Source organism: Monodon monoceros, unplaced genomic scaffold, assembly GCF_005190385.1.
Source record: "Monodon monoceros isolate NGI ecotype Baffin Bay Population unplaced genomic scaffold, NGI_Narwhal_1 Super_Scaffold_21, whole genome shotgun sequence".
NCBI classification, from domain to species: Eukaryota; Metazoa; Chordata; class Mammalia; order Artiodactyla; family Monodontidae; genus Monodon; species Monodon monoceros.
In genome coordinates, this window is record NW_021703778.1 from 56,195,906 (window position 1) to 56,221,538 (window position 25,633).

Sequence of the window (25,633 nt, forward strand, 5' to 3'; positions counted from 1 at the left end):
CATATTTTAGTGCCAATTCCGAAACAGTCATTTTTTGTATGTAGGAGCTACAATTCGCTGCTACAAGACAGTTAACACACACACACACACACACACACACACACACACACACACACTTCTTACTCTTTCCTGATACACATCTAGATCCACGTCAAGTACACAATGAATAACATTAACTACCTCTTAGGACTTTACAAACCTTGCTGGCTCTCAGGATTTCAACCAGCATGTCATAGACGGTGTCTCTGTTCTTCTCAAGGAAACCTTCACATTTATACTCTACCTATGCAAAGAAAGGAATTAGTTCCAAAGAGGCAAACGCAGACAGTGTCTAAGTGCCACAGTTTTCTTTTTAAAGAAAGATTAATGAAGGGGCTATAAAGGCAATGTTTTAAAAAGAGATTCAGTTTGTTTGTCACAGCAACGCCATTACAGAAAGCTTAGGAAGCTGGGAATATGTCATCTGATGCAAAGCGCCAGGCTCTCCCGCTGCCTGGACTTCTCACTGGCCGCTGGTCACTCTACACTCACCCATTAGTTCCCACTGGCCCCAGGTGACTGTTTTTTCCCTGTAACATGTGCAGCTAATACAAGAAGACCTGGCTTAGAGTTCCCTTTGCCTTTGAAGCCACCAGGAGGAGGAAAAAAGCTCAGTGGTGCCCTTTGAGTCAAACAGAAATGTTTTCCTGAATCAGCATTAATGTGGTAGAAAGGAAAGAAAAATTGACCAGCTGATCACAAAACCTTCCAGGACCACAAAACCCTTAGAGTCAGGTTTAGAGTGGGTCAGTGTTTGCCCTGATTGAACTTGGCTTAGAAAAACCCTCTATGCAGCCCTTTCTGATTCATAAGGCTTCTCAAATCCCTCAAACAACAAATCCAGGGTGGCTGCTTAAACATTCAAATCTCTGGTTAAACACAAAGCTACAGTCATCAAAACAGTATTGTACTGGCATAAAGACAGACACATAAATCAACAGAACAGAACAGAGAGCCCAGAAAAGAACCCACACTTCTAGGGGCAATTAATCTATGACAAAGGAGGCAAGGACATACAATGGAGAAGAGACAGCCTCTTCAATAAGTGGTGCTGGGAAAACTAGACAGCTACACGAAAAGAATCAAGCTGGACTACTCCCACACCGTGCACAAAAATAAATTTCAGGGACTTCCCTGGTGGCGCAGTGGATAAGACTCCGTGCTCCCAACGCAGGGGGCCTGGGTTCGATCCCTGGTCAGGGAACTAGATCCCACATGCATGCTGCAACTAACAGTTCGCATGCCACAACTAAGGAGCCGGCCTGCCACAACTAAGACCTGGCACAGCCAAATAAATAAATAAATATTACAGAGTTAAATGTGACCGCCTTTTAGTGCTTGGAGTTTTTCAGATAGGCTCCTGAAGAGACGCACATGAAATGAGTGATGATATATCAAGTTATATTTTCTAGTTGCTGTCCTTTATAATTCCACAGTCGTGATCCCAAGGGAAAAAAAAGGATCAGACTTCATGTAAAGCACGCACGGGATTTACTTCAAGAGACCCTCTCTATAGTACATGGTGTCTGTACGTTTAATTCTTGTCACCTGGCACTTCCAAGAAGACCCTCTTAAAAGAACTAACAGTACGGCATTTTGCGTGTACTATGGATGGGTGAGACGAAACCATACACACTGTGGGGTCAGCTTAGGTTCTCAATTTCACTAACCAAGGAAACAAAATTGTTTTGAGAGCGAGGCAGCTGTGCTTAGATGCAGAAAATCAGCACACTTGGCCATGGTCCCCAGTGCCCCCAACAGAGGCACTCAGGTACCTGCTACCCTGTCCCTGCCAACAGTCTCCTGGGATTGGGAAGGTTCTACATTTGTTACACCTTTGCTCGTTTATACTGGTGGCTCACACACCAGCCTGGAAGAATTCATACAACAGTCCATGTGCTGTACTCACAAGGGCGTGTTTCCAGACAGCCAGTGTTCCTGGTTCATAACCCGAACTGTGCACCAGGAAGGACACTTTCCTACCCAGGGGTCCCTGAACACCCACCCTCCCTGCCTCCATATTCCAGCACCCCTGAAAGCCTGTTTGTTCACAGTTTGTAAATTTTTATTTTTTTATTTATGAAGAATATATATCACATTTTAAAATATATAGTCCAGAGATTTGGCTGTTGTAAATAGTGCTGCAGAGGACCTAGGGGTGCATGTATCTTTTTGAATTCGTGTTTTTGTTTTCTTCAGATATATACCCAGGAGTGGAATTGCTGGATCAAATGTTAGTTCTGTTTTTGAGGACTCTCTATACTGCTTTCCATAGTGGCTGCACCAATTTACATTCCCACCAACAGTGCACGAGGGTCCCCTTTTCTCCACACCCTCACCAGCACTTGTTATGTGTGGTCTTGTTGACTTTATCCATCCGGACAGGTGCGAGGTGATACCTCACTGTGGTTTTGGTTTGCATTTGCCTGATGATTAATGACGTTGAGCATCTTTCCATGTGCCTGTTGGTTATCTGTCGTCTTTGGAAAAATGTTTATTCAAATCCTCTGTCCATTTTTTAATAGGATTGTTTCTTTTTTTGGAGATGAGTTGTAGGAGTTCTTAATATATTTTGGATATTAATCCCTTATTAGATATATCATTTGCAAATAACTTCTCTCATTCAGTAGGTGACCTTTTCGTTTTGTTGATAGTTTCCTTCACTGTGCAAAAGCTTTTTAATTTGATGCAGTCCCATTTGTTTATTTTTGCTTTCGTTTCCCTTGCCTGAGGAGACATTTACGAAAAAGTATTACTAAGACTGATGTCAAAGAGCATACTGCCTGTGTTTTCTTTTAGAAGTTTTATGACTTCAGGTCTTACATTTAACTCTTTAATCCTGTCTGGAAACACGCCCTTATGAGTACAGCACATGGACTGTTGTATGAATTCTTCCAGGCTGGTGTGTGAGCCACCAGTATAAACGAGCAAAGGTGTAACAAATGTAGAACCTTCCCAATCCCAGGAGACTGTTGGCAGGGACAGGGTAGCAGGTACCTGAGTGCCTCTGTTGGGGGCACTGGGGACCATGGCCAAGTGTGCTGATTTTCTGCATCTAAGCACAGCTGCCTCGCTCTCAAAACAATTTTGTTTCCTTGGTTAGTGAAATTGAGAACCTAAACTGACCCCACAGTGTGTATGGTTTCTTCTCACCCATCCATAGTACACGCAAAATGCCGTACTGTTAGTTCTTTTAAGAGGGTCTTCTTGGAAGTGCCAGGTGACAAGAATTAAACGTACAGACACCATGTACTATAGAGAGGGTCTCTTGAAGTAAATCCCATGCGTGCTTTACATGAAGTCTGATCCTTTTTTTTCCCTTGGGATCACGACTGTGGAATTATAAAGGACAGCAACTAGAAAATATAACTTGATATATCATCACTCATTTCATGTGCGTCTCTTCAGGAGCCTATCTGAAAAACTCCAAGCACTAAAAGGCGGTCACATTTAACTCTGCTCCTCTGGCCTACAAAGGTTATTATAGCTGTCTGGCTGGCTGTCCCTCCACTGCCCCCGTGGACACTCAGGCACAACCAGCAGACTGACCCACAGCAATAGCCTCTAGGACAGGCAAGCACAGGCTGTCCCCATGATCCCCAGGTGCTGGCCAAGCCACTGGAGTAACACCCAACCCGGCAATAACGCAGAGGGCAGGAGTTTCCTTACGGAAGGAAAGCAAGATGAGAAAGCATGTTTAGGGCAGGTGGTTATGGTACATTTTCTTTTTTTTTTTTCCTTCCATTTCCTAAGCTTTCTGTAATTTGATTAAAAAAATTTTTTTTTACTAAACATTTTTTTCATAAGAAATTGGAGACATATAAAGAAAATAAAGATCACTTAGAAAACCATCATCTTGAGTCAGTCTCTGTTACCAATGTAAAAATATATTATGACAATAAGAAAGGAAAGGGTCAACAAAAAGATATTCCTTTCAATGTAGGAAACAACTATGCTGTCTTGATTATAGCAATATCACGGAGAAAATAAACTGATGAAAGGTTAATGAACTCACAATAAGCCCCAAATCAGAAATGAGGTCCATTGGCAACACGTTTATCTTTAAAGCAGTACGACTGAAACGCATATATTTTGTGATAAAGACAAATTAAGAACTGTTATGCTCACACGCTCGCGCATACACACAGGTATCCTTCATCAAAGCTACGTGCTAAGCGTGATGGTTCTGACCAGCAACGGCCCTGGCCTGCTTGCTCCTCCCAGGAGACAGCTGTGGGCCAGGGGCAGACAGCACTGCTCCAAACTCTCACTGTACCTTATCAGCAAAGTGCTGGATGATAAAGGATGTGTTTGACATTCTGGGTTTTTCAAACAAAGAGTTCTTGTTGACAAAATTATTATACAGCTTTTGAAGCCAGTTTTCATCAGTCCCATGTGGTAACTGGAAGAGAAAAGCAAATCAAATAGCAAGTAAGGAAACAGAGGGGAGGAAAAGCGCTAATTCTAAGAAACCAAGATGAGCTGCACCTCAGAGTGAACTGCTCTACATGAGAGGCTCCTGTTTCAAATGCAACTCTAGGCATACATCTGTCTTTGATCTTATTCTTTAGAGTGATATTTAAATGGACATATCAATGCTCTTTTATTTTTATTTATTTATTTATTTATTTATTTTGCGGTACGCAGGCCTCTCACTGCTGTGGCCTCTCCCGTTGCAGAGCACAGGCTCCGGACGCGCAGGCTCAGCGGCCAGGGTTCATGGGCCCAGCCGCTCCGCGGCATGTGGGATCTTCCCGGACCGGGGCACGAACCCGTGTCCCCTGCATCGGCAGGTGGACTCTCAACCACTGCGCCACCAGGGAAGCCCATCCATGCTCTTTTAGAAGAACAAAATGTTATTGATGAAAAGGAAACGGTCACATGATGACGTAAGAATGAAGGATTTTATTTCTGCAAAATTGGCAGTATTTTAACATTTCTTCCCCCCCAAATTATGTGAACATGATTTTTATTCTTGGTTGAATGGGGGAAGATTGGAACCCAAATGTAGTCCTCCCCACCCCCTGCCTCAAGAAGAAAGCTGTTCTTTTGTTTTACTGCCTAGTTAATAACTACCTCCTTGAACTAAGATCTTACCTACTTAAACTAAGCTAGTTGCAAAACTTGTTCTTGATACTGGTGATTGTGAACTCTGTGAATCTAATACTCCATATAGGGAATAACTCTGTAGAGTGGGTACAAATACTCCTAGAGGTTACCTTGGCCTCTGCACCCTGCCCCCAGTAGATCAGTCCAGAATGTTTGGCCCTGATGCCTGTCTTTTAATCTTACATCACTGAAGGGGGCTAAAGCGTAGGTGGCACCAGAAAGGCTAATCTGTGAGAAGAACCATGGAATTGAGAATTCTAGGGAGAAAATACCAGTAAGTCTTCAACGTTACAAGCATTTGGGGCTGGGAGTGGTAAAAATAAATCTTTGGAAAAGAAACAAGATGTGTGTTTAAATGTTAAAATATAACCTTTAAACCAAAAGAATGAATACTGTCCTAGGGATTATTTTTTCCTGTGGCCTGACAAAGGACACTGCTAGGCTGACTCACTGTGAAGTTGTTCCTCCCAGAGGGTAATAATAATAGGAAAATTCCTAGAGACTTTTTTGTCAATTGTATGATGTTGAGTTTTCAGCTGCACCTCCCAGTGGGTGACTCATGGAATCAGGAAGTAAGAGAAAACTCAGTTCCTATTAGTCATTAACAACTGGTGTATAGTCACTTGTTGTTTCCATGTCCACTCTCTATATACACCTAGCGACAGCTTCAAAGGGCTCCTCCCTGCTGGACATGACCTAAGAGGTCATGCATGTTACCCAAGGGTGGGCTATACCTGCTGAGGGCGGGAGGCTCCCTGGGCCCTCTGGGGTTCCTGCTATGGACTGCTGTCTCAGTATTAACATCCAATCAAATAGTAAAACGTCAGGAATTTACATGTACATTAAAAAAAATCCATTTTGCAATATGCTCATCGATTACTACTCAGAAGTTAAAAACAACCATTATTTTAAAAAGTTACCAAGCATTCTTCATCCAGTAACTCCAAAATACCCATTTTGGCTTCAATCAGGTCAATAACTGGTTGGTTGTCATAAAAATCTATCAGAGTCCAAGGAATATCTTCCTTCATATACTCTTCTTGTTCAAGTTTAAAGACATGCTGGAAATCCGGAAGTCAACATAGAAAGTAAAAGAGAACATTAGAGTGTGCTTCTGAAGAACAGGACATAAACGTTTGGAAAATGTAGATATATGACTGATTTGAATGTTTATGGAAGACTCTGAGATGCATGCCACCCTCCTTACCCACGATCAGTGCTGCTGAGGTCCTAACGTGGGTGTAGCTGTCATCTTCCAGCCCACTCGCAGGGGGTCCCCACATCCTGGGGTGTAAGGCCTGAGCCAGCCTGCCACCTGTAGCACTCAGGGTGGTCCTGGAGCCCCTTCCTGCTCAGTCACTGCTGCTGTCTAAGGCAGACCCAGCCTCTTTGGCCGGGTGGGAACCAGCCCACCTGAGAATGTTGGCTCTGGGGCCAGTATGAGAAGCTAAGAACTTGGAGAGCTTTGTACATTACTTGTTCGGGCCATGAGGGTACCAGGGAGGCCTCCCAGAGGGCTGGCTCAGGCTCATCCTGGCTGCAGGTGGCAGAAGGGGGAAGGGCTACGAGGAGAAAGGGGCCCACAGGAGAATCCCAGTGGGAATTGCACAGAAGCCCAATAGGTGGTTGAGAACTGAACGGCGCCCGTACAGGCCAGAGAGACAGCACAACAGTGATGGGGGAGGGCAATGGATGGGACTGCAAAGGACCGCAGAGGGGAGATCACACCAGCCCCCTGTGTACCCCCAGAGAATCTCAGACCTGTGGCCTTTTCCTAGGGACAGTGAGGACCCACGGCGTTCACAATGAGACCTAAGTTCTGGAAAGATAACTTGGTTTGGGGGTGGGGATGGCTTTGAAGAGGGCAGGACTGGAGGCAGAAAGCCCCGTCAGGACTCAGCCCAGGGTTCTGTGGAGGCCAGACGCTGTGCAAGGAAGGTGAGCAAGAGCAACGAGGCTGGGATGAACGTGAGGCTCAGGACACTGGGTCAGCAGTGGTGCTTTAATCGCAAGAGGGAGCGTAGAAGGCAAGGAGCCAGGAAGGGAAGGTGGCAGGTTCACTTTGTCACTGCTGAACTCCCAGAGGCCACCCAGATGCAGGGGTCCAGCAGCGGCCAGACTTATGGGACTGGAGCTAGGAGAGGGCTCACTAAGGCTTTTATGTTGATATTTTAAGGTTTTACCTCTTCCAGGAGGATCTGCACATGGATAGAAGACTCAACCCCACACACCCCCAAAATAAGTGGGGCAGGGGAGAAGGAGGATGAAGTGGAAGAGGAGGAAAAGCAGAATAAAAAAAGGAAAATGGAATTGCAGCCTCTGACATGCTATTTTCAGGAGGTGTCTTGCACATGTTATTCTGAGGTTGAGGTGAACGTGTATGTCGGGGAGCAAGACGGCACCGGCGTCCCGGGAGGGGCAGGATCTACAGACACAGTTCGACCTCAGGTGAGTTATGCTGCACACCCACTTGGAATAAATCTTAGTTTCAGTTATTAAATGCTAAACTTCCAGGGAATCCTTGAGAATGTTAACAGAATACAAATTTGCAACAGGGTGAAATCTTATGCTTATACATGACTTAATTCTGGAGCAAGGACTAGCAAAGCAAAAAAACATTTGCTGGGTATGATTCAACGTTAGGTCTTCTCCTTACGAGGATATTAGGCAGATACTACGGACCTGTTTTCAAAATAAGAAAAATGAGGCTCAGAGAACCCAAGGTCCCAGAGGAAGGAGGTGGTAGAGCTGAGACTCAAACCCAGTTCAGTTTGAGCAAAAGCCCATGCTCTCCATGATGTCACACTGTCTTCTCATGAGTTTTGTGGGAGAAGCTGAATTTCAAATGACAAGCAGGAGTTCTCCAGGTGAAGATGAAGGGATGGGGAAAGGACAGGGGCAGGTGGGTTGTGGCAGAGAGAGCAGCAGGTGCAGATACTGAGGCTTGCAAAGACTGGAGCCTTCAGGAAACTAAGTGGTTTGGTCTGGCTGCAGCGGGGGTGGCCTGTGTCCAAGAATGGCAGGTGATGAACTGAAACAGAAGTGGGCAAGTGGCTCCACAAAGATGAAACAGGATGGGAAGGTGCAGTTTCAAGATATGGCCACAAGATGGTGCAGTGACCCAGCAAGATGTGAAGAGGGAAAGAACCAGACTGAGCCTCTCTCCATGGTCTCTCTGTCTGTCTCTGTCTCTCTGCCTCTCTGCCTCTCTGTCTCTCTGTCTCTCTGTCTCTGTCTCTGTCTCTCTCTCTCTCTCTCTCACTCACACACACACACACACACACACACACACACGGCTGAGAGCTAGTTTCAAGAAGGCAGAAAAGTCACTTACCAGGTTAAACTGCTGTTGCAGCTTTTCATTAGCATAATTGATGCAAAACTGTTCAAAGCTGTTCGCATCAAAGGTTTCAAAACTGAAATACAGTTTAAACAAGTTAAGATATAACTTGAAGGATATATACATTCATTTATAGGTTAGCATTTTTTCACAGATTTTACAGTTTAAAAGTTTTCTATGTTTTCTGCAAGTTTTAAATATGCCTCAAAGCTTCTGGTTTAAATATCCTAGCATTCAGTTTATAAGTCACCTTCTTCCAGGCTGCCCCAGGAAGGCATCCTGTGTGTACAGAACACCTACCTGAGGCAGGCATTAAAATAGGCATGGTACAATATGGCATATCATTTAATCCACACCATAACAATGGCATCAGCACTATTATGCTCACTTTATAAGACTGAGAAGTTGAAACATTTGTCCGAGGACAAACAGTGTCAGACGGAGCTGTGAGCTGACCTGACTGTAACACTTATGTTTCCAGTGAAAAAGCAATGCTGCTTCCTGTTGCCCCACTCTTTGCTGCACGCAGAGGCAGCACGGTTTTGCCTCCCAAGGGGTGCTTTCACAGTCCTTGGAGGAAAAGGGCGAGGCCATCTAATATCCATAGCCCAGCAGACCCCTTTAGGTCCAAGGCAGACAGCCCCACCTCCATTTACAGACTTTCAGTGTCTGTCTCTGGAGCTGCAAACTCACAAGCTGAGAGGAGACCAGTAGACGACAGAATGGGGGGGCAGGCTGGAACTGTGCGGGGCCCATGATAACCAGGATTGCCCAACGGGCAGGTACTACTCAGCTCCAGCCAGCTGTGGCCATGGATTAATGCAGGTCAGGATGTGAGGTCACCTGATTCTCAAGAGAATCCAGAACCCTGATTTTATGTGAATCATCCCACTCTACGATGTGGGCTGAACAAAACTGGGGCACCCAATTCACCACCTGTCCAGATGAGCGCTCCTGCCAGAAGGAGGCTGAATACTTTAGGTGTTAGCATTGATGCTCATCACCTCACTTAACCCAACACCGCCCTAAGTGAAGAGCTGCCCTGACCCCACTGTTACACACGAGGGTCAGAAGAGATGGTGACCATTGCAATGTGGTGCCAGACATGCAATTCAACCCCAGCTCTTGGTGCCTCTAAAGTCTTAGTTCTATTTTTTTTTTTTTTTTTTTTTTTGCGGTACGCGGGCCTCTCACTGTTGTGGCCTCTCCCGTGGCGGGGCACAGGCTCCGGACACGCAGGATCCGCGGCATGTGGGATCTTCCCGGCCCGGGGCATGAACCTGTGTCCCCTGCATCGGCAGGCGGACTCTCAACCACTGCGCCACCAAGGAAGCCCCCTAAAGGCTTAGTTCTTAATCGCTCTAATCCCGAGAGGTTCCTGCCAGCTTCAGCCATGGGTCCCCTGGGAATGTCACTTGACTGAGCCCGTTTGGCTCAGTTTAGAATTCCTGGGGAGGTTAAGGGCATGGACTGTCCTCTGGGCAGCTGCAGGGTGACTTGGAACAGGAGAAGAACCCACAGTCCTGACAGCCCCATTCCCCACGTGCCCTGGGTGGTCCAGAGGCTCTGCCGGCCTGGACATTGCAGACAGGCCACGACTGGGCCTGGAGGGGAGACAAAAGGGCCTCATCGCGCCCTGCAGCCCGCAGCTGGGGCCAAAGGCTGGACTTCCTAGGGCAGGGGCGGAATGTCAAACATCAATGACTGTTTTCCTGTTCACATTTGAACAAGCCTTATGGTTCTTAAAATATCTTCACGATTTCTTCCATTTGACCTTTGTAATAACCCTGCCAGAGAGGTCCCCTCCGAAACTGAGGTTCAGAGAGGCTCTGTGACTTTCTGGGGGCCACACAACAGCTGTGGTGCCATGCTCACTCCCTGCGGTCTGACTCCAAGCCCCAGGCCTTTCCAACTCTGGGTCTAGAGAACATAAATACCCGACTGGCTGGGGAACCACAAACCTCCATGTTTTTCCAAGCTGAAATCTCAACGCTCATAGCTTTGGCTTTCATCGCCTTCACAGAGGGTAACTTTTCTTTTCAGGCTGTCTTATTTCCAGGTCACCCTGAGCTCAGTTCTCTCAACAGCTGCAGGTGTGCATGCATGAGGGCTCACCTAGACATAAGCATACTGGAGAAAGGTGTGAAAGGATTCGCCCCAGACAGTAACACTCTTACTTAAAGAGGAGAGCTTATTTTTTTGGAGGGATGAAATGAATTCATGGGTGGCAGTGAGCATGTTACTTTTTAAATATCCAAGGAGGAATTTAATTTGAAAATATAAATTTAAAATCTACTCTAACAAGTTCTTAAAAATTTACAATTACTCCTGTCAAAGATTTGCCCACTTAGCCAAAAATTCAACTTCCTTATGACAGCGGTCTATCAGCCTGTGGATCTGATGCCGGCCTGCCATTCTCCTGACTCACAGCTCCCTGTTCTCAGCTGCCCCTTCTCTTCTTCCTGCCCTGCTAACCTGCAGCACATCCATCTACTTATTCCCTGCCCAGAAATCATCCCAACCTCTAAGTATCTGCCTGCCCCCTCCACTAAAATTTAAGTCCCTAGAGCTCAGAAGCCATGTCTATTTTCTTGAACAATCACACCTGACATAGTTCCTGGCACATGCATATTTGTTCTTGAATGAAATAATATATTCTTAAAATAGAGGGCTACTGGGGTTTCCCTGGTGGCGCGGTGGTTGAGAGTCCGCCTGCCGATGCAGGGAACATGGGTTCGCGCCCCGGTCCGGGAAGATCCCACATACCGTGGAGCGGCTGTGGCCGTGAGCCATGGCCGCTGAGCCTGCGCGTCCGGAGCCTGTGCTCCGCAACGGGAGAGCCCACAACAGTGAGAGGCCCGCGTACCGCAAAAAAAAAAAATAAATAAATGGCTATTTATTTTAAAGACATTTTAAAAACACAGAAAAGAATAGAAAAAATATAACAGTCACATTTCCACCACAATGAGAGAGACTATTGTTAAGCAGGGCTACTCCCATTTAGAAGTCTGCTTAAATGATTATTGGCTGCTCAAATCCTTTTTTTTTTTGAACGGACAAGGTAAATAATTTACTAGACTACCCCAGCAATGTATCACTAATTTATAACTGTTGACAGATACTATTAATTGGGAGTCATGTGTATAGTATTAACTTAGAATCTAAGTTAAACAAGGAACTCCCCTGAGGCACAGCCTCACATTAAAGAGCTGTGGGAAAAGCGATTTCTCTCTATATGCGTAAAAGTTCAGCGGCCCCTTCTGCCTGCCCTCCCAGCAGGCCAGCCGGCTCTCCCCTCCAAATGGGAAGGGGAGGGAGAGCTGCTTTTCCTGGGGTGTGGGGGGATACTCCCCAATCTCGGTGGAATACTCCGTGATGCCTTCCCTGGGACCATCTACCCCTCCTCCCCCTGAGAAACCAGGGTGGGTCCTGGGAGGGGGAAGGGGTTGGGCGCTGAAGGCCAGTTGCTAACAAACAAAAGCCCGGGTGCTAACTCCCCTCACGCTGGCCAGGCCTCACTCACTCTTCCTGGCTGTTCTACAAGTGTCTTTAGCACAAGTCTGACCTGGAAAAGCAGGACTGGGCAATGAAAAGAAGCAAGAAAAAAACCCCAGTGTGGGAACTTGGTCCCCCAAATGTATTAGAATTCTTGGAGGGACTTTCCTGGTGGCGCAGTGGTTAAGAAGCCACCTGCCAATGCAGGGGACAAGGGTTCGAGCCCTGGTAAGGGAAGATCCCACATGCAGCAGAGCAACTAAGGCCATGTGCCACAACTACTGAGCCTGCGCTCTAGAGCCCGCAAGCCACAGCTACTGAGCCCACATGCCACAACTACAGAAGCCTGTGCGCCTAGAGTCTGTGCTCCACAACAGAGAGGAGCCCCCGCTCGCCACAACTAGAGAAAGCCTGCGTGCAGCAGCGAAGACCCAACACAGCCAAAAATAAATAAATAAATAAATTTATTAAAAAAAAGAATTCTTGGAGAATGGGGCAAACACATGACCCTCATGATCCAAGAATGGAAGAAGATTTTAGGTGTGAGGAGGCTGGTTGGTAAAAGGCCTGGGTTTGAGTCTACCTCTGGCAGTGTGAGTGTGGGCAAGGTGCAGGACCGCTGGGGCTGTTATTTTGACCCTACGAAATGGGAAAGTTATGTCAGGGCTCTACGCCTCACAGGGCCTCTATAGGGAAACAAGTGGGTGAGAGCCTCATACAGTGCTGGGTTTTCACACCAGCAGAGCAACTGTGAAAGAGTCTTCCTAAGGCTTAGTTGTTTCACCTGTAAAACGAGGGTAATTATAAGGTTGTTTGAGGAATAAGAAGGTGCACCGAGACCACTCAGCATGGTAGCTGGCATGTGGCTCTGGAAGTTGGCCATTATTGATTTAGAATTTATTTAATACACCCTAGAAAAAAGACACTGTAGCCCAGGAGACTGTATTTAACATCCATATATATGCAAAAAAAAGAGAACACCATCTTTCTTTCTTTTTTTTTTTTTTTTTGCAGTACGCGGGCCTCTCACTGTTGTGGCCTCTCCAGTTGCGGAGCACAGGCTCCGGATGCGCAGGCTCAGCGGCCATGGCTCACGGGCCCAGCCGCTCCGCGGCACGTGGGATCCTCCCGGACGGGGTCCCGAACCTGTGTCCCCTGCATCGGCAGGCGGACTCTCAACCACTGCGCCACCAGGGAAGCCCTGAACACCACCTTTCTGATCATGTGAAACACAAAAGAGCAACCAGAACAAAATGACGTAAAAATAACAGGCATTCGACATTAAAATGAGGAAAGACAGGCTCATTGAAGAGACTCTTACCCATAAATGTCCAAAACACCAATAAAAGTGTGCTGCTTGCCTGAAAACTGCAAGGCTTGGTTAATTCTCTCCACAATGAAGTCAAACAACTGAGCGTAGATCTTTTTGGCCAGCGCGTCCCTGGCGTTGATGGCCTGGGACCTGGTCATGGGTTTCACCACCGTCTCGGCGTTTGTGATGATCTTGCGATTACACAGCCACTGAGCGACTCTGACACTCTCCAGGCCCAGGAGCTCACAGAACACCTCCAGGTGACTGCCGTCCTCCTTCAAAAGCAAGACACAAGCCCCGTCAGGGCCATCGGGCCATCTAAACCAGCACTGGCCCACTCAGCCAGGTTCCTCGGCCTCTGCATGACCAGGCCTCAGGACACAGAGCCAGGTCTGGGAGTGAAGCAGGAGGACCTGCAGTGGCACTCAGCCTGCACCTGGTCCCTGGCAGGGCACCGCTGTGGTGATGCCAGGCAGCCCTGGGCTTGGTCCCACCTGGATTTTCGTTCTGGCCAAAGACTGTCAGTAGTGATTTAGGCCACAGAAGCAATCCTCTCCCCTCTCCTGTGCATGTGGACACAGCCTTGAAGCCTCTCTTCCCTTTGCATCACATCCAGGCCACCTGTCAGAGCCTACACTCACCCTGTCCCTCCTTGTGTTGTTGGGATTTGCCCGGGGGGTCTGGCCCAGGAGGTACCTAGGTGTCATCGTCAGAGAGAACATGGTGGGCTCCCTGGATTAAAGTAGCTTCCCAGCCAACTTGAGGGCCGTGGTGGGGACTCTTCCTGGACGTACAAAGTGAATCTTATTTCTCTCCCAAGCCTGGGCAGCAGAGCTGCCCCACTGGCCAGCAGGCAAGGAGGGTTCTCCTCCTGTTTGTCTTCAGGCAGCATGGACTAGGGGTCCTTGTCACTAGGCAAGGAGATGTGATCCCATGTGACTGCACACCATCATTCCTCTCGGGAAGGGGAACTTCTGAGGCAGGCTGATCTGTAGACACCATCTCAGCCAATCGGGAAAACCACATGATTGCACTTAAAAAGCATCAGAAGGCTTCCCTGGTGGCGCAGTGGTTGAGAGTCCACCTGCCGATGCAGGGGACACGGGTTCGTGCCCCGGTCCAGGAAGATCCCACATGCCACGGAACGGCTGGACCGGTGAGCCATGGCCGCTGAGCCTGCGCTCCGCAACGGGAGAGGCCACAGCAGTGAGAGGCCCGCGTACAACAACAACAACAAAAAAAAAAGCATCCGATTATAGTGGAGATAACAACCTAAAAAGTCCTGCTGCCAACCCACATCCCCTCTGACCAAGATCACAATAATATGAAGCCTGTCTTTAATGTGCCTGATTCCCTCACTGGGGGAGGGGACTGGCAGAGCCATTGGTTTCCTTCCTTCTAAGCAGGAACCAAACCTTCTGGGTTAAAAACATTCAGCTACAGGTGCAGCTACCGGGGGACATGCAAAGCGGCAGCAAGTTTTAAAAAAGTAAGCTGGCTTCATCCGATTGAATTTGCCCAATATTTCAAGTTCTTGATGCAAATGACTGAAAATTACAGGACTGATAATTTTCTACAGAGATTTGACATCTCTTTTGTGGAATCTGTCTCCTAAGATTGATAGACAAAGGATTTTTAGTCTATCAATTTTAACTCCTCCTCCAAAATACTACCTTCACAACGAACTTCACAGGACAGAGTTCAAAGCAAGGGCATTTGTTGGGTGGAAGTCATGGGAGTTTCAGAAGAAAAAGTGCAGCAGCCCATTTCTGGGGTAAATGAGCCAGGATCCAGAGGGAGAACCACACCTACACACATTCCAGCCCTACCATCACCTTTCTCCAAACTTCCCATTCCTTTGTGAATGGACTGACTCTGTCAGGGCTGGATATTGGTGGCGATGGGGGCAGGGCGCTTAGTGTAGGACTCTGAGGAGAGGGGGGAGAATTACTTCCTGGTCATAGGGCAACAGGCCAAAAACACACCCTCCATTTCTGCTCAGCGCTCTCTCCCCTTAAACCGCAGGTCCCAGAGCTGAGAAATTACCAGGTGTACAAAATTAACAATTGTTCCCATCTGTTGTTTTGGGGACATGAAAGTAGATATTGTTATGGACTGAATGTTTGTTTCAGTCATATGAAAAACTCATATGTTGAAGCCCTAACCTCCAATGTGATGGTATTTGGAAGTGGGGTCTTTAGAAGGTAATTAGGTTTAGATGAGGTCATGCGGATGGGGCCCCCATGATAGGATTAGTCTCCTTATAAGAAAAGAGACTAGAGCTTGCTGTCTCTCTCTCTCTGCTGTATGAGGACACAGCAAGAAGGCAGCTGTCTGCAAGCTAGGAAGAGGGCCCTCACCAAGAGTTCAACCATGCTGGCACCTTGATCTTGGACTTTCAGCCTCCAGGACTGTGAGAAAATAAATTTCTGTTATGAAGCCACCCAGCATGTGGTATTTTGTTATGGCAACCACAGACGACTAAGACACAAATGTTAATACAAAGCTTTAACGATAAGATTTTGCATTTCAGAGAAACATTTTTAACTGTGTGACTGTCCTCTTTACATGGATATTGTTGAGAATAAGCAAACACATACCCCACCAAGAATCACCACTCATAACATTTGTTGCTAAAGAGGCACACACATAAACTTATCTTGTGTCCATTAAATAAAAGAAATCCGTCACAAAACTTACATGGGAATATATTTCCATAGAGAGCACCACTGGTGTTTGAATCAGGCATGTGTCGGGAGGTAGGAGGTGTCCTTTCTACTAAAACTGTCCAGTGCCCTTAAGGCCCTGCATGATCTGCACATTTCCCTCCTGCCTACCCCCCATTTTCTGACCTCATCTACCACCCCTCCTTTCTCTCACTCCTTTCTGCATTTACCAACCTTTTGGCTATTTTTCCAATAACACTTCCTGCCTTAGGGCCTTTGCACCTGCTGTTCCCTCTACTTCAAATGTTCTTCCTCGAAGTGTGTGTGTGAAGTGACACAATTCACTTCCTTATGGAATTAGAAAGGCTTTCTCTGAATGCCAGATACAAAAGGCACAGCCCTGCCCCACCCCTACTCTGCTTCATTTTCCTTTTTAATGGCTATCGCCAGCTGCCAGAGTCTGTAACTGTTTATGGTGTCTCCCCCTCCTCCACTTCCTTCCCCCAGATCATAAGCTTCACGAAGGCCTTCTGATCTTGTTTTGTTCACTGCTGTTTCTCCAGAGCCTATAACAGTGTCTGGCACAGAGTAGGCACTCAGTAAAAATTTGTTGAATAAAAGAAAAACAGAGAATGCATTTCCCCCTTCTCTACTGTTGCAAGGGGAAGAAGCTTTACTCTTTGAAAGTAACCCATGGAAACTCCTACCTTCCTTGCTCCTGTTAAACTGGTCTCCCCAGTAGGCCCAATGTGCCTGGTGCTAAAATGCAAAAGCAGGGTAACCATGAGAGGTTTCTACTGATAATCCTCCCAACACAGAAAGGGTGAAGCAAACACATATCTTACGCTGACCGCCGATCTCTCGTTGCCCACTGCTATGATCTGCACATTGCCCAGATGTAGGATGGCTGCCAGGATCTTAAAAACATCCATCTGAAAATCTTCCTTGAAACCTGAAAACAAAATTTTTCCCAAATTAGGAATACTGCATTTCTTCTCTTGCTCAGTTACTAGTAAGATAAACACCTGAATTCTCTCATGACACTCTAGAACCATCAGTGCCAAGAGCTGGGACAGGGAACAATGAGTAGACCCCAGGGAAAATCCAGTTCACTGTCTTTTCTAGTTTGACGTGTGCAGACACACAATGTGAGCTGTACAACCCACCAGGTTTCCCTTTTGCTGTGGCTGCTAGGAAGTTCAACACAGAAATTAGTATCTGAGTAACGACTTCATGTCGGGTTCCTGGGAGAACCAGCTCTCATTCATTCTGTGTGCTGTGCTTTCTTGTTAATTTTTTTTTTTCTTTTTTGCTCATAAGCTCTCTGGATGCTTTTTATGGTGGGTGCTGGAAGGATTTCATTTGCCCCTCCAGCTCTGCACCCTGCTCTCTGCCCCAGGGGACTGGCCTGTTTGGACCAAGGCAATGGGTTCTGGTGGGGTTTGACCAGTGGGGACCCTGGCAGGAGATCAGAGAGCAGGAGGAGACAGGTGCTGGGTACATCTCCCCATCTCTTTCCCTGCAAAGTTGCCTCAGGCTGGCTGTGTTGCCAACTGACAGAATGTTACTGTTCTGAGTCAGAGTCAGCGCTGACTTTCCCCACCCTTCCCTTCAGGCTCTGTGCCTGAACAGAAAGGGCTGCTGTTTCCAGGTCTCTACGGCTCCTCAGAGCCCCCTTAGCCCCACACAGTTTGTAGTTGCTCCCTTCATAAATAAACCCTCCTCCTTTTATCCTATTTGAATGTGCCCCATGTTTCCTCGATGGGACCCCGACCAATGTATGTGGAATATCACTTGTGAATGAAAAATGTTGCCTGCCATATCATCAAACAATGGATGCTGTGGCCATCAGACCATCAGCCACTATCGCTGCCCACAATGGTGCACCCTGAGGGCATTCCGGATGGAGAAAAGCAGGATACGGGTCCTAGATAGCTAAGGTGCGTATCAAAGGAATGATTTCAATGAACCCAGACTCTTGAATCTTCCCATAAATAGAAAAGTGCTAAATTCCTTAATTTGAGATGTCTGGTTTTCTTTAATTAACCGTAATCTTTTGATGTTCTGACTTAAAACTCCTACATATCCTGGCTCCTCCCTTACCTCTTGGGAGCAGTCCCTCAGAGCTAGCTGAGAGGCTGTGTGCCAGGCTTAAGTCCTCAGTTTTGTCCTCCAAATAAAACACAATTCTCAACTTTTAGGTTGTGCATTTTTTCCAGTTAACAGGAGACCCTCGACTCCTCCAGCAAAAAAGCAGCAGGTCCTAAATGCCCCGTAAGAGCCCCTGCAGCCACCTGCTGCTTCTGACTTGAGGACATCTGGACTATCTCAATAGCAGCTAGGTCACGTTCTTAAATAATTTCCAAACCTGGAGAGACTTCTCTCTACTAAGATCACACAAAATCAAAGTCATAAAAGATTTCAAACCTATGGGACCTAATGAAACTTAAAAGCTTTTGCACAGCAAAGGAAACCATAAACAAGACGAAAAGACAACCCTCAGAATGGGAGAAAAGATTTGCAAACAAAGCAACTGACAAAGGATTAATCTCCAAAATATACAAGCAGCTTATGCAGCTCAATATCAAAAAAAAAAAAAAAAAAAACCCAATCAAAATATGGGTGGAAGACCTAAATAGACATTTCTCCAACGAAGACATAGAGATGGCCAATAAACACATGAAAAGACGTTCAACATCACTAATTATTAGAAAAATGCAAATCAAAACTACAATGAGGTATCACCTAACACCACTCAGAGTGGCCATCACCAAAAAATCTATGAACAATAAATGCTGGAGAGGGTGTGGAGAAAAGGGAACCCTCTTGCACTGTTGGTGGGAATGTAAATTGATACAGCCACTATGGAGAACAGTATGGAGGTTCCTTAAAAACCTAAAACTAGAACTACCATATGACCCAGCAATCCCACTACTGAGCATATACTCAGAGAGAACCATTAACTCAAAAAGACACATGCACCCCAATGTTCATTGCAGCACTATTTACAATAGCCAGGACACAGAAGCAACCTAAATGTCCATCAACAGAGAAATGGATAAAGAAGATGTGGCACATATATACAATGTAATATTACTCAGCCATACAAAGGAATGAAACTGGGTCATTTGTAGAGACGGGGATGGACCTAGAGACTGTCATACAGAGTGACGTAAGTCAGAAAGAGAAAAACAAATATCGTATATTAACACATACGTGTGGAATCTGAACAAATTGGTATAGACAACCTTATCTACAAAATGGAAATAGAGACACAGACATAGAGAACAAATGTATGGCTACCAAAGAGGAAAGGGCGGGGCGGGGGAGATAAATTGGGAGATTGGGATTGACACATATACACTATTGATACTATGTATAAAATACATAACTAATGAGAACCTACTGTATAGCTCAGGGAACTCTACTCAGTGCTGTGCGGTGACCTAAATGGGAAGAAAATCCAAAAAAAGAGGGGATATATGTATACGTATAGCTGATTCACTTTGCTGTATAGTAGAAACTAACAACATTGTAAAACAGCTATACTCCAATAAAAATTTAAAAAAAAATTTCAATCCAAAATTACATGGAAGCCTCCAGTTCAATCTGAGTCCAGGCATTTGCAGCTGTTCCATTTCGCGCTAATGCCTACATTTGAAGGACAGACGATTCTAACAGAAATAAACCCCTGAGCATCACCATGATAAATGACAGGTAAGTGATGAAGAAAAGCAACTAAATATACAAAGTTTGGGAATCTGCTCTGGCACTCCCAGTCTCTGTATGATCCATTGCTTACTTACCCCATGCTTTCCAAAACTGACAAAAGTGAAATAACAACTGCAAAGCAATGATGTCAAAGAAAGAACTTAAGACCTCACTTAAGAAATTACTTTTAGTAAGATAAAATCACTGCAAAAGCGCCACTGGCCTGAGGCAGATTTCAACGAGAAACATAGTGGTCAAGTTTCTTGAGCCTGAGGTCCAGGATAGGTCTGTTTCCAGAGTATTCTTTCTGTCAGAGATCTTAATGACTAGGCAAAGATCAAAGGATGAATTAAATGAGAGTCAGCAGAAGAACAAAGGAAATGAGCTCTTGATCAAAATGCACCCCCATTCTGCTTCCTCAGTGGGTAAATTGTGGCTAGCTAAAGTACCTGTGATATTGTGATTTAAACTAAGTAGTATATACTTGGGCTTCATCCAGTTTCTTAACACACAGAACTTCTAAAACCCAGGGAACTTCCTAACTTCTGAGAGAGATTAAGATGTCTTTTGTTGTTAATGAGGCAATTTTGGAATGCCCCTAGGTCATGTGAGGATGGGGGCTGGTTGCCAGGGGAATCAACCCTGTGATTGAGAGTTGGAACTTACATTCTCAGCCCTCAAACTCCAGGGAGCAGAGAGGGGCTAGAAGTTGAACTGTCAATGGCCAATGATTTAATCAACGGTGCCTATGTAATGAAGTCTCCATAAAAACCCAAAAGCACGAGGTTTGCAAGCCCCCAGGTGAATGCGTGGGGATTGTGGAGAGTGACACACTCAGACAGCATGGAAGCTCTGTGCTCCTTCCCACATACTTGCCCCTGTGTATCTGTTCCAAATGACTGTTCCTGAGTTCTATCCTTTTATAATAAATTGATGATCTAGTAAGTAAAATATTTCTCTGAGTTCTGTGAGCTGCTCTAGCAAATTAATTGAATCCAAGGAGGTGGCTGTGGGAACCTGTGATTTACAGCCATTCGGTTACAATCACAGGTGACAACCTGATCTGAAGCAGGGTGGGCTGGGGGCAGTCCTGTGGAACTGAGCCCTCAACCTGTGGGATCTGAGGCTTTCTCCAGGTAGATAAGTGTCAGAATTGAGGCGAACTGTAGGACACCCAGCTGGTGTCCAGAGAATCACTTGGCGCGGGGACCCCCCCTCCCCTCCCCCTCCCCCCCCAGCACACACTGGAATTGGGTCTCAGAACCATTTTAGTACCTCAGAAGCAGAGCCAGAAGGGAAAGCAAATGAAGCTCTGCAGCAGGCATTATCCTTAGTACTTCCTACATATCACCTCATCTAATGCTTACAACAACTATATAAAGTACTAGTACTGTTCCCATTTTACAGAGGGGGAAACTAAGGCATAGAAGGGTTAGGGAACCTGCCAAAGTTACAATCACACCGGGTGTATCATGGCTAAGCAGTGTACCGCCAGTGACCACTGCAGTGTGTGAAAAGACCTGCGGAGTCATGAAGCTGCCTTAGCTCACCCCAGGGTGTATAAAAGTGATGGTTCCCTATGACCCTGCACCAGGCAAAGAAGTCTGAGCAGATCCCAGAAGTCTGCTTACTGGGCGTGTTGTGAAGTGGATTTGTGTACTGAACTAGATGACCTCACTGCTAACCTTGTCTGTTTCTCCAAACTGTCTCCAGAGCAAACCACAGCAATGGACAAATCAACCAACAAGTACATGTTTAGCAATTACATTTAAAAAAGGTATCTGCCCGAATGTGTTATAAGCCTATGTATGATTCGTGTTGGGCAGTCTGCCCTTGAGGGGGTCTCTGTCTAAGATGATAACACTGAGACACAAACAAGAGGACACAGCCAATGGGACAAGCAGTATACACGAGATATTCACATTGCTGGAGACATGCTATTGGATAGAACTTTCCTTGGGGATGAAATGTTCTTTATCTGTGCTGAACAATATGGCAGCTATTAGCTACATATGGTTATGAGCATTTGAAACATGTCTAGTGCAACTGAGAAATGAATTTTAAAATTTATTTCATTTTAATTAATGTAAACAGTCACTTGTGGCTAGTAGTTAACTGTGTTGGACAACGCAGGTTTAGAGACCATGAAATCAACACACAGCATGCGATTATTGGCTGTGGGGGTCACAGGATGATGGCAATCTCAAAGTTATAGTGAGTTCCATGCATGAATCTACTCCACAGCAGCAAACAGACCTCCGAAGCCTGCTCAAACTTCTTTGCCTGGCCAGGGGTCCTCAGGGGACATCCATGTTTAAACGCACTGGGGTTGAAGCTTAGCTTCATGACTCCACCCACGAATCTTTTCACAAATTGCAAGAAAACTATAAGGAACCCATCAACTATGCTCACTCTATCACCTAGGACAAGGGTCAGCAAACGTTTCCTTATTAGGCTTTGCAGGCTATAGAGTCTATGGCACAAGTACTCAACTCTGCCACCATAGCATGAAAACGGCCATAGATCATACTTAAATGAGCGTGGCTGTGTTCCAATAAAACTTTATTTACAAAAACAGGCTGCAATCTGCCAACCTCTGGCCTAGGACATTTTTTAGTGATTCATACTTTGAGGTCATGCTTTCATTAATTGTGTACTGATCTCTCATTCTGATAGAGCACGCCACAGTTCATAAACCAAGAGACGTCATCTCTTAATCCTCACAACATCCCCAACAGCTACTGTGCTGGCTACTCTCCAAAGACGACCCCCAATGCATTACCCTCCCATTGTTCATGCCCTGTGTAGTTTTCTCCCCGTGGGTCAAAGGTCTGAGCTGGCCCTATGCCTTGCTTTTGATTATTAGCACACAGCAGCAGTGATGCTGCACTGCTTCCGAGGCTGGTTCATAAAAAAAACCTGCAGAGTCCACGTGAGCCTGTTGGAACTAGCTCTGGGAGAAGCTAGCCACATGTGACCGGCATGCTGTGAGGAAGGCCACATGGAGGAAGAGAAATGCCCACCCAGCCCTCAGTAGTTCTAGCCATCCCAGCCCATGTGACAGAAGAAGCCCTCAGTTGATCCAGCCCTTGCCACCATCATACGAGAATCCCCAAGTAAGAAGTGCCCAGGTGAGCCCAGTAAGCCCGGAATCACATGAGATAATAATAAATTGTCATTTTAAGAAAGATAAAGTTCTTGTTCTTAGAGGACTCATAGCCATGTCCAATGTATGCATGTGGAGCAACATTAAGAGCTGCATATTTCTCTACAAAGATTTTCTTTTGTTCAGTTTAAGTGAACTTTGCAAAATTAAATTTTGTAGCAAAAAAAAGATCTGATCTTTTTAAAATTAGAAGTTTTGTTAGAACGACTGATTAGGGTAGAAATTGAATGCGAGTTCATAAATTCCTGATGGAAAGGAAGAAGCCCAAAGTTAGACACTTTTTATTCGAAAGGTCTATCTCGAGGTTTTCACACAGTTCACATATTAGAATGAGAAGCTTCTACATGATTATTTCTTCTCTTTTAGGTATATCATTGTTCTCAAATATTCTCATTCAGATTTAGTAGGTCTGGGGTGATATCTAGATATTAGAATTAAAAAAAAAAATCTTCTCAGGTGATCTGACATTCTAGTATTCAGAACCACTGGCAATAAGTCACTGTTTCTCAAAGAGTTATACTCTTAGTTAAGATCATTTATTTATTTTTTAATAAAATTAATTATTTTTATTGCTTCTTCAAGGATATTTTTTCCTTTTTTTTTTTTTTAATTGGGGTATGGTTGTTTTACAATGTTGTGTTAGTTTCTACTGTACACTGAAGTGGAGCTCCCTGTGCTATACAGCAGGTTCTCATTAGTTATCTATTATACATATTAGTGTATATGTGTCAATCCCAATCTCCCAATTCATCCCACCCTCCCAAGAATATTCTTAAGTAAAACTTTTTTTTTTTTTTTTTTTTTTGCGGTACGCGGGCCTCTCACTGTTGTGGCCTCTCCTGTTGCGGAGCACAGGCTCCAGACGCGCAGGCTCAGCGGCCATGGCTCACGGGCCCAGCCGCTCCGCGGCATGTGGGATCTTCCCAGACCGGGGCACGAACCCGTGTCCCCTGCATCGGCAGGCGGACTCTCAACCACTGCACCACCAAGGAAGCCCAGTAAAACTTTTTTTTACTGTGAGCCCATGGAGGTGAAGAATACTTTGACTACTGCTATAGTTTGGTGCCCCTTCCATAAGGTTTCTTTTTTTTTAAGGATTTTATTTATTTATTTTTTTGCTTGTCTCGGGTCTTAGTTGCAGCACACAGGATCTTCGTTGAGGCATCGGGGATCTTTTGTTGTGGCGAGCGGGCTCTTCATAGCGGCATGAGGGCTTCTCTCTAGTTGTGGCATGCAGGTTTTCTCTTCTCTTGTTGTGGCACGCAGGCTCCAGGGTGTGTGGGCTCTGTAGTTGTGCACACGGGTTCCAGAGCGCATGGGCTCTGTAGTTGTGGAGCGCAGCTTCAGAGCATGTGGGCTCTGTAGTTTGCAGCACTCAGGCTCTCTAGTTGAGGCACATGAGCTCAGTAGTTGTGGCACAAAGGCTTAGTTGCCTGGTGGAATGTGGGATTTTAGTTCCCTGACTAGGGATCGACCCCGTGTCCCCTGCATTGCAAGGTGGGTTCTTTACCACTGGACCACCAGGGAAGTCCCTGCCATAGGGTTTTTTAAATTATTTATTTATTCATTCATTCATTCATTTTTATTGGAGTATAGCTGCTTTACAATGTTGTGTTAGTTTCTGCTATACAACGATGTGAATCAGCTATATGTATACATATATCCCCTCCCTCTCACCCCCTCTTCAATCCCACCCATCTAGGTCATCATAGAGCACAGAGTTGATTTCTATATCTTTTAAGGGAAAAGCACCTTTTTGACCACTTGGTCTCCAAATATGTTTTTTGATTGGCTCATCTTAAAATTAGAATTTATTAGGTGTCTTTAGAACACATGCATGCTGGGCATCCCAGCCTTTTTGGAGAAAACGGCCACTCCTGGGATAGGATGCTTTCACTTACCCAGTAGTGTGAAGGTCTTCTGAGTCTCTATCATGTTGGCTCTGTCATTCACGCCCTCAATGATGGTACTGCCCCCCATTCTCGTATAATTAAATTCTTCTGCACTCCCTGAAATCAAAAGTAAGGCTGTGATATCTGTGACACAGAAATTTGAACATACATGTACATCAGAAGCGAGAAGAAAAGTTCACACTTAATGTGCTATCTTCAGCACTTTACAAATGTCTTTCCACTTATTCCTTAGAATTCTACGTTGCTGACTCAGCAGCTGAGGCTCAGAAAAGTGAAGTGGCCTGCTCATGGACCCACAGCTGACCGCAGGGCAAGAATTAAAACACCGGCCTGACTCCAGAGCGCATGGTTTTTGTTCTCATACCTAATAATTTTATACAGAATTACTGAGGTTTACTGAACGTATGATTAACTGTAGAAAACTTGATAAGTTTTGATAAACATATACCGTTACAAAAACATCACTATGGTCAAGATAATAACCATATATGCATCTAATATTTGAATAGTAGGGGAGCCTTCAGAAAGCTCTTCCATGTTCGCTCTTCACATTCTATTTCGCAGACAAGGCATGGATATTATCATTCTACGAAATCTGAAGAAACTTAGATTCTACAAGTACAAGTAAGTTCTCCAGGATTAGGGAGTGTGCATTCAACTCCAAGACACTAGACAATTCTCTCTACCAACATGGCACAAACGACCAAGACAGGAGAGCCGAGATACCACCCGAGTCGGGCCATTTGCACGAACTGACAAATAGCTCATTAATTATGGTTACGATTAATAATGATTTTGAGTCATCAAGGAAATTCAAATTATGATAGAGGTACTCTGTCTCAGAAGACATGGAAATATGTCATAGCTGTTAGAAAAATGACC

At 45.5% G+C, this 25,633-nt stretch overlaps 1 protein-coding gene across 4 annotated transcripts in view; it reads right to left on the minus strand.

Moving 5' to 3' along the window:
• Window positions 1-25,633, minus strand: part of MYO5C (myosin VC) — a 117,908-nt gene that overhangs the window by 66,433 nt on the left and 25,842 nt on the right. For all 4 annotated transcript variants that reach the window (XR_003796006.1, XR_003796007.1, XM_029238890.1 and 1 more), the window contains exons 8-14: window positions 24,740-24,847; window positions 16,807-16,913; window positions 13,305-13,570; window positions 8,483-8,564; window positions 6,069-6,209; window positions 4,316-4,441; window positions 200-283 (exon numbers count right to left, since the gene is read on the minus strand). Coding sequence is in view for 2 of the 4 variants with exons in the window: in XM_029238890.1 (XP_029094723.1) it covers window positions 200-283; window positions 4,316-4,441; window positions 6,069-6,209; window positions 8,483-8,564; window positions 13,305-13,570; window positions 16,807-16,913; window positions 24,740-24,847 (914 nt within the window). In the remaining 2 variants the exon portion in view is untranslated. The remainder of the gene's footprint in view (window positions 1-199; window positions 284-4,315; window positions 4,442-6,068; window positions 6,210-8,482; window positions 8,565-13,304; window positions 13,571-16,806; window positions 16,914-24,739; window positions 24,848-25,633) is intronic.